The sequence below is a fragment of the Acanthopagrus latus genome, chromosome 13 (assembly GCF_904848185.1).
Source record: "Acanthopagrus latus isolate v.2019 chromosome 13, fAcaLat1.1, whole genome shotgun sequence".
Lineage (NCBI taxonomy): Eukaryota > Metazoa > Chordata > Actinopteri > Spariformes > Sparidae > Acanthopagrus > Acanthopagrus latus.
This window is the reverse complement of record NC_051051.1, coordinates 11,341,747-11,356,721: the sequence shown is the minus strand read 5'-3', so window position 1 is coordinate 11,356,721 and position 14,975 is coordinate 11,341,747. Positions and strand designations below refer to the sequence as shown.

At 46.8% G+C, this 14,975-nt stretch overlaps 1 protein-coding gene across 1 annotated transcript in view; it reads left to right on the top strand.

The window, feature by feature from the left end:
* The first annotated feature begins 6,094 nt into the window (after positions 1–6,094).
* The window catches only part of LOC119031896 (FRAS1-related extracellular matrix protein 2-like), a 66,803-nt gene continuing 57,922 nt past the window's right edge, over positions 6,095–14,975 (top strand). The window contains exons 1-2 of the mRNA XM_037120675.1: positions 6,095–11,239; positions 14,514–14,603. Of these exons, the coding sequence (XP_036976570.1) occupies positions 6,241–11,239; positions 14,514–14,603 (5,089 nt within the window). The 5' untranslated portion in view covers positions 6,095–6,240. The remainder of the gene's footprint in view (positions 11,240–14,513; positions 14,604–14,975) is intronic.

Below are 14,975 nucleotides of genomic sequence, written 5' to 3'. Positions count from 1 at the left end.
ACAGGAGGAAGGCTCCTTTTCATTGATGCGGTGGCGTTGAAAGCCTGAGAGTAACAGCTGTGTGATGGATACGCAGGAGTTGGTGGAGGGAGGGGGAGGGGGAGGAAGCGTTCAGATCCACTACTTGAGCAAATGCACTGGCGGCACAATGTACAATTACGAGTACAACTTTTGACTCCGGTGAAAGTAGGAATGTATCAGTGAAATGTGCTTTACCATCAAAAGTAGCGGTACACTCGTGAAGAATGGTCCATATCACGTTATTGGATTATTATTATTCATGATGCATTAATATCTAAACTGCACTATAATGCTGTAGAGGGTCAAGTAGAAACTAAGTCTAACTACTTTATGTGATTTGAAGCATTTAAATCATATCAGTACATCTTATATTAGAATTATCACGTCTTTGCGTTTAAAATATTCATGACGCCCTATCTGTTCAAATATGGAGCCGAATAAAAGTGTCTCATTTCCATCGGAGCTGTACTTAAACCGGCAATAGACAAGTTAGACAAGGTTTTTTTCCCCTTTTTTTTGCTCTAATGTGTCAGTATGAGGCAAATGTTGATTGCGCAATGTAAATGGCAGTACAATAACGAAGATTGTTTCGCTGTCGCTGGGCAATTTTGTCCGCCACCGGGCACAAAATCTCCCAGGGAATGAAGGCATGCTGGCAGCCTGGCACCATTTTCTATCTGCGTCATGTCGCCATGTTAACAACACTTGGAAACATTGGGACCTGGGTGTCGTAGCACAAAACTACTCAAGTACAAGTAACCCAGACATGTACTTGATTTATTTCTACCATTGTGTATGCATAGGAAGTTCTTCACTGTATGAATACATTACAAAAAGTGCATTATTCATTGGTGTTAGGGGTCATTAATTAAAAAAAAAAAAAAAGTACAAAAAGACTGATGTTCTCCCACAGCAGCACAACAGACCCACCGCAGTAGAAGTGTAAAACGTGGAGCATGAGCTGTGCATGGACATCTGAAACAAGCGTATGAAGCCAATCAGAAGCGCAAAAAGCGCTGTGAAAGAAAGAAGAAGAAAAGAAAAGAAAAACGTCTGTGTATTTCTTCTGTCACACACAGCTTTGTTGCAGCATCACAGATTAAAAACTCCTACCCTCTAATTCTGTTGGGACAAAGGTGTGTGGGTGGCAAGTGTCTACAAACAAATCTTCTCAGAGCTGTGCTCAGTCACATTTTCAGGGGGGGCTCAGGCGTACACTGAGAGTCTATACTGTTGTATTATTGTTCCTTCTTTCAGGAGTATCTGATGGCTTATTAACACTTCCTCCTCCTCGTACCCAGACAAGAAAACATTTAACTGAACATTACAGAACATGATGTATACTTTCATAGTGCAGACTACAATATTAATACTGACTTTAAAGGTGCAATATGCAGGAATTAGCACATCCCTGGAGTAACCGCTAACTGCTGTTCACTGTAGCTGCTGTTGGCGACTTGGCTCATTTAACCGTGCTGCTCGCCGCCCGGACTGGGGGCTCGGAACCACTGGCGGGAGTGTTAATGTTTACACCGCTAGCACACAAGCTTTGGACCTGGACGGACCAGGGTAAGTTGGTTAGCATGCTAACTTCAATAAATATCTCTGTAACATAATAAGTTACTGTGTCTAAACTGCAATATGTAGGAAGTGACCACCTGTCAAAATCACACTCAAAACATATAAGAGGCGGAGTATATCCAGAGTAACCACTAACTGCTGCTAACTGCAGCGGCTGTTACCTAGTTTGATCATTTAGCAGTGCAGCTTGTGGTCCAGAACGGTAACTCGAGGTGCAGGGGAGTGTTGTTGTTGTTTACAACCGCTAGCACAGGAGCTTTTGACTGAAATAGACTAGCTCATTAGCATGCTAACTTCGGTAGATAATTAGGGCCCGAGCACTGACCTGTGCGAGGACCCGATTGAAATTGAATTATTACTTTACTCCTTCTCCTTCTTCTGCAAGAGGAATCTCATTTTTGAGGGCCCAAAACATGCTCAAAAACTAATCAAACTTTGAACAACATTTAAAAGTGCTGTAAATGTATGTAGCTATGGTTTTTGACCATGGGGCTGGCAAAATGGCTTGCTAGTGCCCCCTAAAACGCAGCCCCTGGGTCTACTTTCACCTACATGTTTGAAATTTCTTACACATGTGTATCGCTAAGAGCACAAGAGGCCAAGACTTAAGCCAGCAGGAAGTCAGCCACTTTTTATTTAGTGCTCCTGTTGTACTTAAAAGAACCTGTCCAACAGCTTTAACCTGACCGATAGCGCCACAGTGAGGACGCAAGAAGTTATGCTGACCTCCTTTGCACATGGAAATTCAGAGGCGTGTCAAACAGTCACAGTCTGTCAACCTTTACATTGTTAACTGCAAGCAGTGACGAACAGGCCCTAACAGCCCTGCTTGCACTCTCAATTGTAGATCATTTTTGAGTGTTTGTAAGTATCATTCTTACACGTTGCACCTTTAGAACTGACACAAATATGTCAGATTGTTTTAGACCAATCTGCTGTAGTGTGCTTCCGCTGCCAAATAACAATGTGTGCCACATTGGTGAATATTCATTTGGCTTTTAATAGTGAACGTGGATCCAACTCGTCACAAAATGTCTATTCAAATAAATCAGCTTTTATGATGAGCAGCAGGCAGTGGTTTTTTTGCGGCACGCGTGCATGCGCCAAGGTGATATGCAAATGCGACAATCTGATGGCTGCCCGACCCTCTTCCTGTCTCATTACCTGACCATTTTGAATCTTTCACCATCCCATATAGGCTCAGACCCCAGAATCTCCATGTGTGGCCTTATCACAGCGGAGCAGCTGCTGTGCAGACGGAGCCCCATATCCCACACCGTATGAATATGTCATGAATCCAAAGCTGGACTTTCCAAAAGTTTCGGCACGCTTGGTGGGGGATTGAAATGGGCTGCAGGGATGATCCGCAGTTTCAGTGCTAATTAGTCCGATGGGAGCGCAGCAAATGTTTGTGAAATAGACGTCCGCCGAGTCACAATGCGAACGGGGCTCCTCACCGCGCCATAACCATTACACCTCACCGCTTTCATTTTGTGGGAAACAAACATCGCAGCTTAAAGTTCCAGGTGAAAATGCTCGCCAGCCTCTAATTATGCCCGACGTAATAATGATCTTTACATGGCTCCTTTGTTCCCCGTCAGCCCCCTCTGTCTCCCATCATCAGACTTTCGCGTCCAGTCTAATCCCCGTGAACGTGCTCACGTCTCACGGTGCAGATCTGACACGCATGTATCTGAACGCTTTCTCTCATGTAAAGACACAAGAAGAATGTTCCAGCAACGTATAAAAGTAGCATGACAGCTGGAAAAGCCGGGGCTGCCATGTACTTAGAAATAACAAGGCACTAGAAGCCCTCTAATCACCTGCCGTTTTTAAACGTGGGTGGTGCTGCTGCTGCTGCTGCTCTTGCTGCTGCTGCTGGTGGTGCTGAGCCAAGAACAAAAAGGAGTCACTAGTAGTACTTTACAGTTCAGGCTTACAGTATGCATGAGGATTTTTAAGGACTCGAGGCTGTCCGGGTCGAAAGAACAGCGTGGAACTTCTCAAATATTCATGTCAGAAAACTTGTAACCAGCTCCATGGCGATAGAGAGATCCTTCAAAAGGACTAAAGGAAGCGTGGTGTTCGCGTAATTGTTGCACATTCCCAGCGCTGACGCTGCGACAAACTTATATAAGTTCCAGAAAACTCTTTCAGATTGATGGAAAATGTCCAGCCGACCTGTAATATGATCAAATGATTCATGACTTTAATTGTTTTTTTTTTTTATCTGACTGCAACAGTTTGCCAAAGCCACTGCAAATGTCTCTCTAAATGCTAAATGTCACATGATTTTTTTTTTTTTTTTTTTAAATTCTACAAAAGTGTTTCTCTGGCAGAAAACCGATCACATCGCAGAGTCAGTTTGCAGCGCAGGGGCAGCGAAGAGAGTTTATTCTGTCATGACTTACAGTAGCCCTGACAGATGTTCCAGCTTGCAGCCCAGATTTTCCCCCTCAGGACCCTCTAAGGTCTAGCAGGATAGATTTTTAGTCTTAAGAAACCATTTGCCAGCATTTCTTTTTCTTTTTTTTTTCCCACTCCCAAAGCTTCTACTACTGCCGCTTATGGCAATATTTTCGGACTGGATTTTGTTTTTGCATTATTATATCTTTTACTGATCTAGACCGACAAGGGCAGCTCGGCTCTATTCTCCAGCCTGCCGGACGTTCGGAGGCCCGCGCATTCGTCTGTTTATTGCTCGAAGGAAGGTCAGTATGGTTTTTAGAAGCCCGCGTTCAATCGCTTAATCACCGCAAAAATAAACAAGGGGGGGCAAAAAATGAATAAATGGATGAATGCATTCATGAATAGGAACTGAAGCGACCCGGTCTCTCACTACCGCCAACTTATTCAAACTGAAGGAAATTAGGAGGAACATTAGAGGAGGATGATTACAGCAGCGAGCAGGCTAATCACTGTGTCGCTTTATTGCGGGGCTCTTTGTCACAATTTATAGTAATTTACATGTATTAATCACCGTATTATTGGCCATATGTAAGAGGATTGTCACACAATGCGAAAAAATCAGACCTTCCCATCTCTCTGCCTCCCACGCAGGCCTGTGGATGATTGGTTTAGGCTGTTTAATCCTGCTGGACTGGAATATTTTGTTGAGTGTTGGAATTCCTGCGACAGCTCACAGCAAAGAGCAGTGCAGTAGCTACCGTTAGCTTACGGATGATGTCCACCAACGTAAAAAAAAAAAGCAAAAAAGAAGAAGCGACTGACTTCCAGCTCAACACAGAAGTTCAACAGGGCCCCAGTATCTCATCCACATCTTAACCGTAGGTTTTCTTTTGTTCTCCGGTCAGGGCAGGAAAGTTTTCTGTAACAGGAAGTTTGAGGCTCTATGGATTTTTAAAAAAAATTACACTCAAGGTTGTTGATAATTCAGGGAATGTCATCTTTTGTCAAGGCAGATGGCGTTTGGGGTGGAAGTAAAATTTCAGCTGCTAAGCTTTTTTTTTTTTTTTTTTTTGGCTATTTTCGGTTCTGTAAATATAAATCTACTCAGTAACTTTTTGAATAATACCTTTAACCTGCATTTTTATTTGTAGCCAGTAAGGCTGTCTGATCTCAATATAAACCCTGACGTGCGAAACACAAAGACCACAAAACTCTGCAGAAGGTCTGGAGAGGTGACCACCACCACTGAGCAGGAGTGTTTTAACTGAAAATTTGAATACCTGCTGATAATGTGTATGTCTGCTTGCAGTGTTATTCTAATAGCTGACAGCGACAGCTGCAGCAGTGATCCACCATCACATTGGAACGTTGCAGTTAAGCCATATGTGTCTCAGATGCTCCTGAGCTTTCTTTTTTTTTTTTTTTTTTTTTGAGGGTGTACAAATGAACAGCCCCTCTGTAATGTATAAATGAACGTTTGGACAGATTTGCCTGCTGGTGCTTTTCACAATGTGCAAGAGACTAATGAGGAAATGACCATTATAAGATTTTGTGTCGTTTTTTGCATTGTTCAAATCATTCTTTTTTTTCTCCAAGCTTTAAGTGGCTTAAAATTGGGATTTTCTCTTTCAGACGTGGCACTGAAAACAACCTCTGCAGCTCTTTGGGTTACAATGTTTGACATTACTCACAGTTTCATCAGCGTGTGCATGTCCACAGATGTAAAAACCTGTGTGTGTTTTGAGAAATACTAAACCGGCCTATTTTTTTCCTCGGGGCGATATTTCTTCTTAAATCCCTTGTAAGATCTTACAAAGCGCAGTCCTGAGAGGATAAAGTCTGTGATAGGGCTACATGGAATGAATCGCGTATGTGTAACTCAGCTCATCCTCCAGTCCCCGCCTCTCCGTGACTGCCAGCTCACCTGCCCATTGGCGAGAGGTCTGAGGTAAAACCCTTAAAAAAAAAGAAAGAAAGAAATCCTCCAATATGCGCAGAGATGGGCGGCGGCGCTTTTACGCAGGCTCTCAAGTGTCTCAAGTTAAAACTCCTGCGCGCTATTCTCGCTGAGCGTGTCGAGGGTCCGGATGGGTAGATGCGTGGGAGCCACCGTGTAGACACCCAGCGGACTCCCAACACTTTGGGGATTTAAAAAAAAAAAAAAAGAAAGGCGAGAAAAAAGACCGGACATCTCCCTCAGCATCACCTCGGCAGAGTGACTGTTCTCGGATGGTTTGGATCGCGTCCGCTGCCAAGATGCTCTACAGACTTCTCCTGTGTTTCACAGTAACAGGTTTTGTTTCCGCGCAGCCTGACAGCGCCGGACTATTTTACGCGCTCCGATCTGAGCTGTCAGAGGACGCGATCTTGGTGGCCAACAACGGAATACGCGTGCCTTTCGGGCGGTCGGTCTTCATCGATCCCATCAACGACCTGGTGATCCAGACGCAGCCGGGGGACCGCTGCAGCATCACCGTCCTGGACAACGACCCGCTCTCCCAGCGACCGGGGCACCTCTCGCCCAAAAAGTTTCCGTGCGATTTCGGTCCCAACGACGTGACGTACTCCCACTACGGCTCGAGGAGCCCGGCGAGAGACAGAGTGAGGCTGCAGCTCAGGTACGACGCGCAAACCGAAACCGTTATAATCCCGTTCATGATGGAGGTGGAAGTAGTTTTTACGCAGCTAGAGTTGCTCACCAAAAACATGCCTCTCACTGTCGATAACCTGAAAGGGATGAGCGGCCCCATTGATAAGAAGATTTTAGAGTTTACTTACGACAGAGACGCTCACAAATGTGAGGTGACGTCCCTGTCAAGCGGCAGCGCGCTGCCCAGATACGGGAGACTCGTCGACGGGGGGAAACTTTCCACAATGATGGACTGTGATGACTTCACACAAGCTGACATCCGCTACCAGCACACGTTTGATCGCAAGTCCCCGAACAGGGACTATGTTCCCATGGTGGTGGAGCTGCACGATAAGGAGGGAAACCTCCTGAAACAGGAGTATTTCCATCTCATGATCCGCATCAGAGAGGGGGAGGAAAACACTGCCCCCAAGCCCAGCTTTGTGTCAATGATGATGATGGAGATCAGCCAGTTTGTCATGACCGCCCTCACCCCTGACATGCTGGCTGCTGAGGATGCAGAATCGGACCCAGATGAGCTCATTTTTAACATCACCTCTCCTTTATCCTACGAGGAGGGCTACATAGTCAGCACCGATGACAGAAACCTCCCCATCACGTCTTTCTACCAGAGAGACCTGCGTGATCTGAAAATCGCCTACAAGCCCCCCTCCCTGGACTCAGACACGGAGAGGATCTTCCAGCTGGAGTTTGAGGTGGTGGACACAGACGGGGCCGTCTCAGACCCCTTCGCTTTCATGATAGTCGTGAAGCCGATGAACTCCCTGGCCCCCGTTGTGACGCGCAACACGGGCCAGCTGCTGTACGAGGGGCAGTCTCGGCCCCTCTTCACAGCCCACAACCTGGAGATCAGCGACGAAGACAACCTGGACGCTGTCAGCATCACGGTGGTGGACGGGCTGCGCCACGGGGACCTCATGGTGCTGGGCTCTCACAGGAAATTCTTCACGCCGGCCGACCTCACGACGGGGGTGGTCGTGTACCAGCACGACGGCAGCGACACATACAGCGACAACGTCGTGTTCAAGATGTCTGATGGGAAAAACGAGGTGGAGTTCCTGTTTCCCATCACAATCGTTCCCACTGACGACGAGCCGCCGATCATAAATGCAAACACCGGCCTGGTGCTGTTCAAAAACCAGATGATGCCTGTCTCTCCGCTCATGCTCAGCGCCGCAGACATCGACTCGGAGGACTCGACTATTAAATTCACCGTCGTCCCTCCGTTTTCTACAATCGGCACCCTGCTGCTGCGACAGTCAGACGCCCCGGAGGACCCCTCCTCTTGGAAGTTCAACGCCGAGGACGAAGTGTACGAGAAGGAGGTGACAGAGTGGCTTCAGAAAGATATCACGGACGGGAAGTTGTTTTACAAGCACACAGGCCCTCACAACACAGAAACCATCATGGATCAGTTTGTGTTCACAGTTCAGGATGATAACGACCCCCCCAACGAGTCAGGAGAGACCGTATTTATGATCCGGGTTTTACCTATAGACGACGTGCCCCCTGAGCTCTTCCCTGGCACCACCCTGCAGATGACAGTTCAAGAGTACAAGCTCACTCACTTTAGCAAAGAAGTCCTGCGCTACACCGATTTGGACTCTGAGGATCGCGACCTCAAATACACGGTTATCCAACCGCCGATAGATACAGACGAAAATAATCAAGTTGCGTTCGGTTCTTTGGTCCTGACAGACAGCCCCGACACCGAAGTCACAGAGTTCACACAAGCCCAAATCAACCACCACAAGATCTCATACGGCCCCCCAGATGTCGAGCTCGGGATAACAGCCCACGTGGTGCAGTTTCGCTACACGGTCGAAGACACGGCTGGGAACAGCGTGGAGGGGGCGTTCACTATCTACCTGCAGCCTGTCAACAACAAACCCCCTCAGATCACAAACACGGGCCTCACCGTGTTTGAGCGAGGCATGCACGTCATAAGTATCGCGGAGCTGGACGCGGCGGATCTTGACACAGACAGCGAGCAGATCACCTTCACTCTCATCCAGCTCCCTAAACATGGCCAGGTTCAGGTTGCATTCACTGACCTAGATATAAAAGGGGTTTTCAGACTGGAGGATATCTCAGAGGGGAAGATATCATACATTCATGGCGGGGAGGAGACGACGAGTGATGAATTTCAGCTGGATGTCAGCGATGGGATTCATGTGGTAACTGTGACAGTCAAAGTTAATGTAAAGCCTGTCGATGATGAAACTCCGACAGTCAGCCTTCCCGCGGGAACAATCGGCTCTCACATGGACGTGCTGGAGAACGGAGCCACGGAGATCACTACTAATGTCATTCAGGGCCATGACGACGACACAGATGACCTCCAGCTGACCTTTATTGTGGAAGACCCTCCAGCTATGGGTGAGATCCTAGTCAAAGGAGTGCCCGCCACGAGGTTCACGCAGGCCGACATCATTAACGGCGTGGTTGTGTACGCGCACACCGGAGGCGAGATTGGTCTCACCGCTCAGCAGGACGGCTTCAATCTGACTCTCACTGACATGTCCGATGACTGGACAGTCGGTGGCAACAAGGTCAACGGAGTGCGCGTTCGAGTCACGATCCTTCCTGTTGACAGCCAGGCCCCTGAGGTCGGAGTCGGGATTCAATTCAGCGTCATTGAAGGGGAGAAGTACGGCATCGGCCCTCAGCACTTGAACGCTGATGATAATGACACTCCAACGGATGATATCCTTTGCACCATCATCGTCCAGCCCACCGCGGGCTATGTGGAAAATATATCGCCAGCCCCAGGCTCAGAAAAGTCCAGATCAGGAACAGCCATCAGTGCTTTTACCATCGGAGACATCAGGGAGGGGAATATCTACTATGTGCAGAGCATTCACAAAGGCGTCGAGCCGGTGGAGGACAGGTTCACATTTAGGTGCTCTGATGGCATCAATTTCTCCGAGAACCATTTCTTCCCCATCGTTATCATCCCAGCAAATGACGAAAAGCCGGAGATCTATCTGAGGGAGATAGTCGTGATGGAGGGGATGAACATCGTCATCGACACCCCGATTCTGAACGGCGCCGACGCCGATATTCCACCTGAAGAGCTGATGTTCACCATTTCCAAACCCCCCAAACATGGCGCCATTTTAAACCAGCTACCCACGGGCTCGGTTTTGGTGACTAATTTCACTTTAGAGCAGATTAGGGAGGCATCGAGTATTATTTATGAGCACGATGACTCGGAGACAACAGAGGACAGCTTTGAGGTGACTCTGACGGACGGGAAGTACTCTGTGCAGAAAACGGCCATGGTTTTGATCATTCCTGTTGACGACGAGACCCCAAGAATGCTAATCAACGACGGTCTGGAGGTGGAAATCGGGGAGACCAAAGAGATCGACAGCAAAATGCTCAAAGCGACAGATTTGGATTCAGACGACAGCGCGCTCACATTTATCATCCGGTTCGGGCCCGGTCAGGGTCTCCTGCAGAGGAAAACCCCATCCGGGTCTCTGGAGAACATCACGCTTGGCATGAACTTCACACAAGCTGAGCTCGACGAAGGGCTTATACTCTACACACACAACGGCCAGGAGGGCATCAGAGACCTGGTCAAGTTTGACGTCACCGATGGGATGAACCCACTGATTGATCGTTATTTCTACATCACGGTGGGCAGCATCGACATGGTGTTCCCCGACGTGGTCAGCAAAGGCGTGGCTCTGAGAGAAGGTGGCAGAGTGACTTTAACTACAGATCTGCTCAGCACGACAGACCTCAACAGCCCTGATGAGAACTTAGCCTTCACTGTTACGAGGGCCCCTGTCAGAGGCCACTTGGAGTGCACTGACACTCCTGGGATTCCCATTGTGTCTTTCACTCAGCTCCAGCTGGCTGGCAGTAAGATTTACTACATCCACACCTCAGATGATGAGGTGAAAATGGACAGCTTTGAGTTTGAAGTCACTGACGGCTACAATCCTATTTTCAGAACATTCAGAGTCTCCATTGTGGATGTCGATAATAAAAAACCCGTTGTCACTGTGAATAGTTTAGTGGTCACAGAGGGCCAGATTAAGCTGATCACACCATTTGAGCTCACTGCCGAGGACCAGGACACAGCAGAGAGGCTGCTGAAATTCACCGTCACCCAGCTGCCTGTTCATGGTAAACTCCTCTACAACGGGTCCACGCCCGTCACCAGCTTCACCAAACAAGACCTGAACGAAAACCTCATCAGTTACAAACACGACGGAACCGAATCCTCAGAGGACTCTTTCTCCTTTACCGTCAGTGACGGCACACACACTGACTTTTACGTATTCCCCGACACTGTGTTCGAAACGCGGCGCCCCCAGACCATGAAGATCACCATCGTGGCGATCGACAACGGCGTGCCCCAGATTGTGGTGAATAAAGGCGCACCCACTTTGAAGACCTTGACCACGGGTCACCTGGGGTTCCCCATCAGCCCCAAAGTGCTGAGGGCGGAGGACAGAGACAGCGGCCCGGCCTCCCTGAAGTTCCAAATCACCACGCAGCCCAAACATGGTTACATCATCAACCTGGGACACGGGAACAACTCCATCAGCACGTTTAGCCAAGGTAAGCTCTGAAACAAACACCCACTCGTGTGCCCTTTGTATAAACATTGCACATGGATAATGAAATCAACTGACATGGATTTATTTAAAGGATAAGTTGAGGCTAAAAATTGAAAATTCATTCATTATCTACTCACCCCTACGCTGATGGAAAGTCACGTGATGTTTTGTAAAGTAGTTTTTTTGCAAAGACATACTCTGGAGCTTCACAGCAAAAACAGCATCGCAGCATTCTCCTTCAGCATTCTCTTTTTATTTTATTTTTTTAACTTGAAATCTTCACTGTATCGCCCATACTGTCTGAAGTGGATGCCTGAGCTCAACCGCGCGTCATTGGTGTACATGACATCTTTTTTTTTTAACGTTTTAAAACAATTCCCCCATCTACTTCAGTTGTCTAGGGGAATGCTGTAACACTAATGTGTTGTTTTGTTGTGATGCTCCAGTAATATTTTGTGGACCACAACATTTCCCCACAACTTTTCACCAGCAATTTAGGTGATTAGTTGATGACTGATTTAATTGTTAGAGTGGTTAATGGGTGGGAAAAAAATGAGTCTGTTATATCTTGCAAACAGAATGATTATGAAAGGTCATTGCAACCTCAAATATAACAAGAATGATTGCAAATTATTATAAGTAAACAAAATTACAGAATTACCGAATGCCTTTCTCTACTCAAACGCCTTTAAAGTTCTTGCAGAGACTGCTCATTTGGCCAAGAGAATCGTTTTTTAATCATCATTTAATTAAAACGTTATAATCCCCTAATGTGTCATGTGATAACCTCAGTAGAAAATGTTATAATGTACAACAAAAAAAATCCTGCAAAGCTGCAAGTTTTGATGAATTTTTCACACCTCCAACCAAAGATTTTAATTTATGGGGTAATAATTATTCATATGTGTGACAAGTGCAGGCTTGGGAATTTCAATAGTTAATTTTCTGGGCCTGATTTAGATGTGCCTTGCTCATCAAATCATAATTAGCAGACCAAAGTTGGAGGCTGATGTTTTTTTTTTTTTTTTTTTTTCTTTCGCGCAAATGTCTTGTAGACGGTTAGAGATGAATAATTTATCGTTCCTGCGTCTCGGGGGAAGTGTTCACATCTGATGTTCTCCACAGTGGTTTGTTAAATGAAGCAGGACAGAAGTAGAGGATCATGTGAAAAGGTCAGCGCAGACCTTTTAGTGACAGGGTGGCATTTGAGCTGTAGCGCGTTCAGGCGGTTTGACCAGGACATTACTAGGAATAAAAAATAAAAAAAAAATCACATTAAAAAGCGCTGAAACTTCTCAGCATGGTACATTTCCCACACGCCGCCGACGCACAGAGGGAGATTTTTGCGACCTGAGCTCTGAATTTACAAACATTTCTGCGCGTGTCTGTTTATTGATAAGGCAGAAGCCGGAGAACAATGCCGCTGATTGAGGCTTAAAAGCGATGCAATCAATGCAGGATTTCACATCACGCTGGGGGGCAATTACGCGAACAAGTGTGAAAAAATTCACCTGCTCGCGCCGTGCCTCGACAGAAAAGCGCCGACGGCGGCTGAAAAAACACAGAGAGGGGAAAGAGCCTTTCAGTCTGCAGGAGAAGGACACTTCTGACGGCGGCGGTGCAGCTGTGGTCTCTGGCAAGACAAAAAAAAATAAAGAATAGGGGCGCAGATGAGACAAGAGTGCGGCGAGGAGAGAGAGAGAGACGCGAAGGGGCAGAGAGAGCAAGTAAAGTAGAAGAGAGCGCAATTGAGGCAGGGGGAAACGGGGGAGTGGGGGGGGGTGTAGGTGGTATGAGAGAAATAAAGAATTAGGGAAGGGGCGTGAGAGAGTGACTGAGAGAGAGCAAACAGGCTCCTCAGAAGAATCAGTCAGGTGAAAGAGACAATCCCTGGCTCTTTATTTACTCATCCTATTTCCAGGGCACATCCCAGGAGGTTTTTTTCGCTTTAAATATTTGATGGAGATCGTGGCCCTGGTTCACAGTGTTGACTTTATATTTGCAAGGTCCTCGGGTTCAAGGCTGCGTGACCGCACTCCAGAGAACGTCTTTTTTTTTCCCTCGCCTCCCCTCCACAGATCGATGCTCGCTAATGTGAAAACAATGCCCTGAGAAAAGTCCTCGCCTGTGTATAAATATAAAACGGTCGCACTGGTACACACACACGCACACACACCAGTCCGTTCTCCGGCGTTGAAGGGAAGAAGGAGAAGCAGGGAGTGACAGGGAGCCACCTAAGAGGTTTGAGATGGGTCCCAGCCAGGAGTCAAGGGTTTATACTTTTATGAACCTCCTTCCTCTGCCATCTATTATTGAGTGAGGTGGTTCGCAGGGGCCAAGCCCTTTCACAGCCTCGATGTGTTTTTTTTTTTTTCCTGCTCTGCAATCGACATTTGTGGAGAGTGGTGGAAAAAAAATGCAGTCAGAGCCCTGTAATCCTGACAAGTTGGGAAACAGCTGTGGAAGTGTAGGTGCCCCGCCACAGTCCTGTTTTTAACATTCTTGCCCTCGTCTGTCATTAAAAGATCCACTGTCACCTGTTTTTTTTTTCTTTTTTTTTTTCAGGGGGCTGTTGACTCAGAGAGCAGGCAGGTTTAGGAATTTAAACGTTTTCTGTTGGTTTAGCTCGAGCTGTCTCGGATTGGAGGTTGCAGCCCTTATCGTCCTGGATTACGGATGCATGACTTTCAGAATGCTCTCTCTGGTAGAAAATTGTTCACGCTGAGTGCTGATAAGGAACTGAATCAGTGTGATGCTAGAGACCTGCTGTTACTGCGGCTGATACGGTGCTGAGGCGGGACAGCTCCCGTCTTTGAACAATTACTCGACAGAGAGAGTGTTTGAACAGGCCATAAAGCCCTAATGCGACTTCAAAGTGCGTCCGAGGCTATTTCTGTGACCAGCGTGAAAGTTTTATTGTAATCTTAAAATGCAAATGTTTTTTTTTTTTTCTTTTATAAATATGTATTTTTAAGCTTGACAAGGGCAAAGCCTTCTGGTAAACAATGTGTAATTTAGCCATCACCTTGCTTTAAGTCGGCGCAAGGAGACTGTTAAAAGTTTCATCATGCTTCATCTCACATTGACACGATGGCGTAACCCTGCGGTTTGAATGAGCAGAGCGGCCCTCATTTACATTCTGTCATTAATTACAAAAAAAAAAAAAGCGTTCACTGTTGTTTGTCATTTCGACTTTCGAGGTGACAAGGTTTTGTTAGCTTTTGTGTACAACTGTTCAATCACTGCAAAAGACTGACGTTTATTTTCTTTTACAGCGGATATTGATGAACTGAACATCTGCTACGTGTTGCGAAACGAAGAAAACGCGACTTCTGATCTCTTCCACTTCTCCGTCGAGGACAACGGTAAGATTCAACCATTTCGTCCTCGTTTTTGCATCCAAATTTCAGCCGCTTGTCGAGCAGAAAGGTCCTGAATGTGTTGCCGAATGACATTTCGGCAAAATGGTGATTGCTACAAATTGGCTGAGGTGAAGATCAAACCTGTCGCTTTCTGAGTACAGTATGGCCTCTCTAACCTTTACACCGTCTCCTGGGGTTGAATCTGTAACGCTCCTCTTCGTGTTGAGTCTCTGGCGTAGATGTCAGGGGTTCAGACAGTCGCTCGCTGCTCGCACACTAACTCACAACTCATGACTGTGTCAGCTGTCAGGCCTCATATTTCAGCTCAGAGTGAGTTTAATTTTGTCCATTGTTGCTGGCAGAGTTTACAGACAG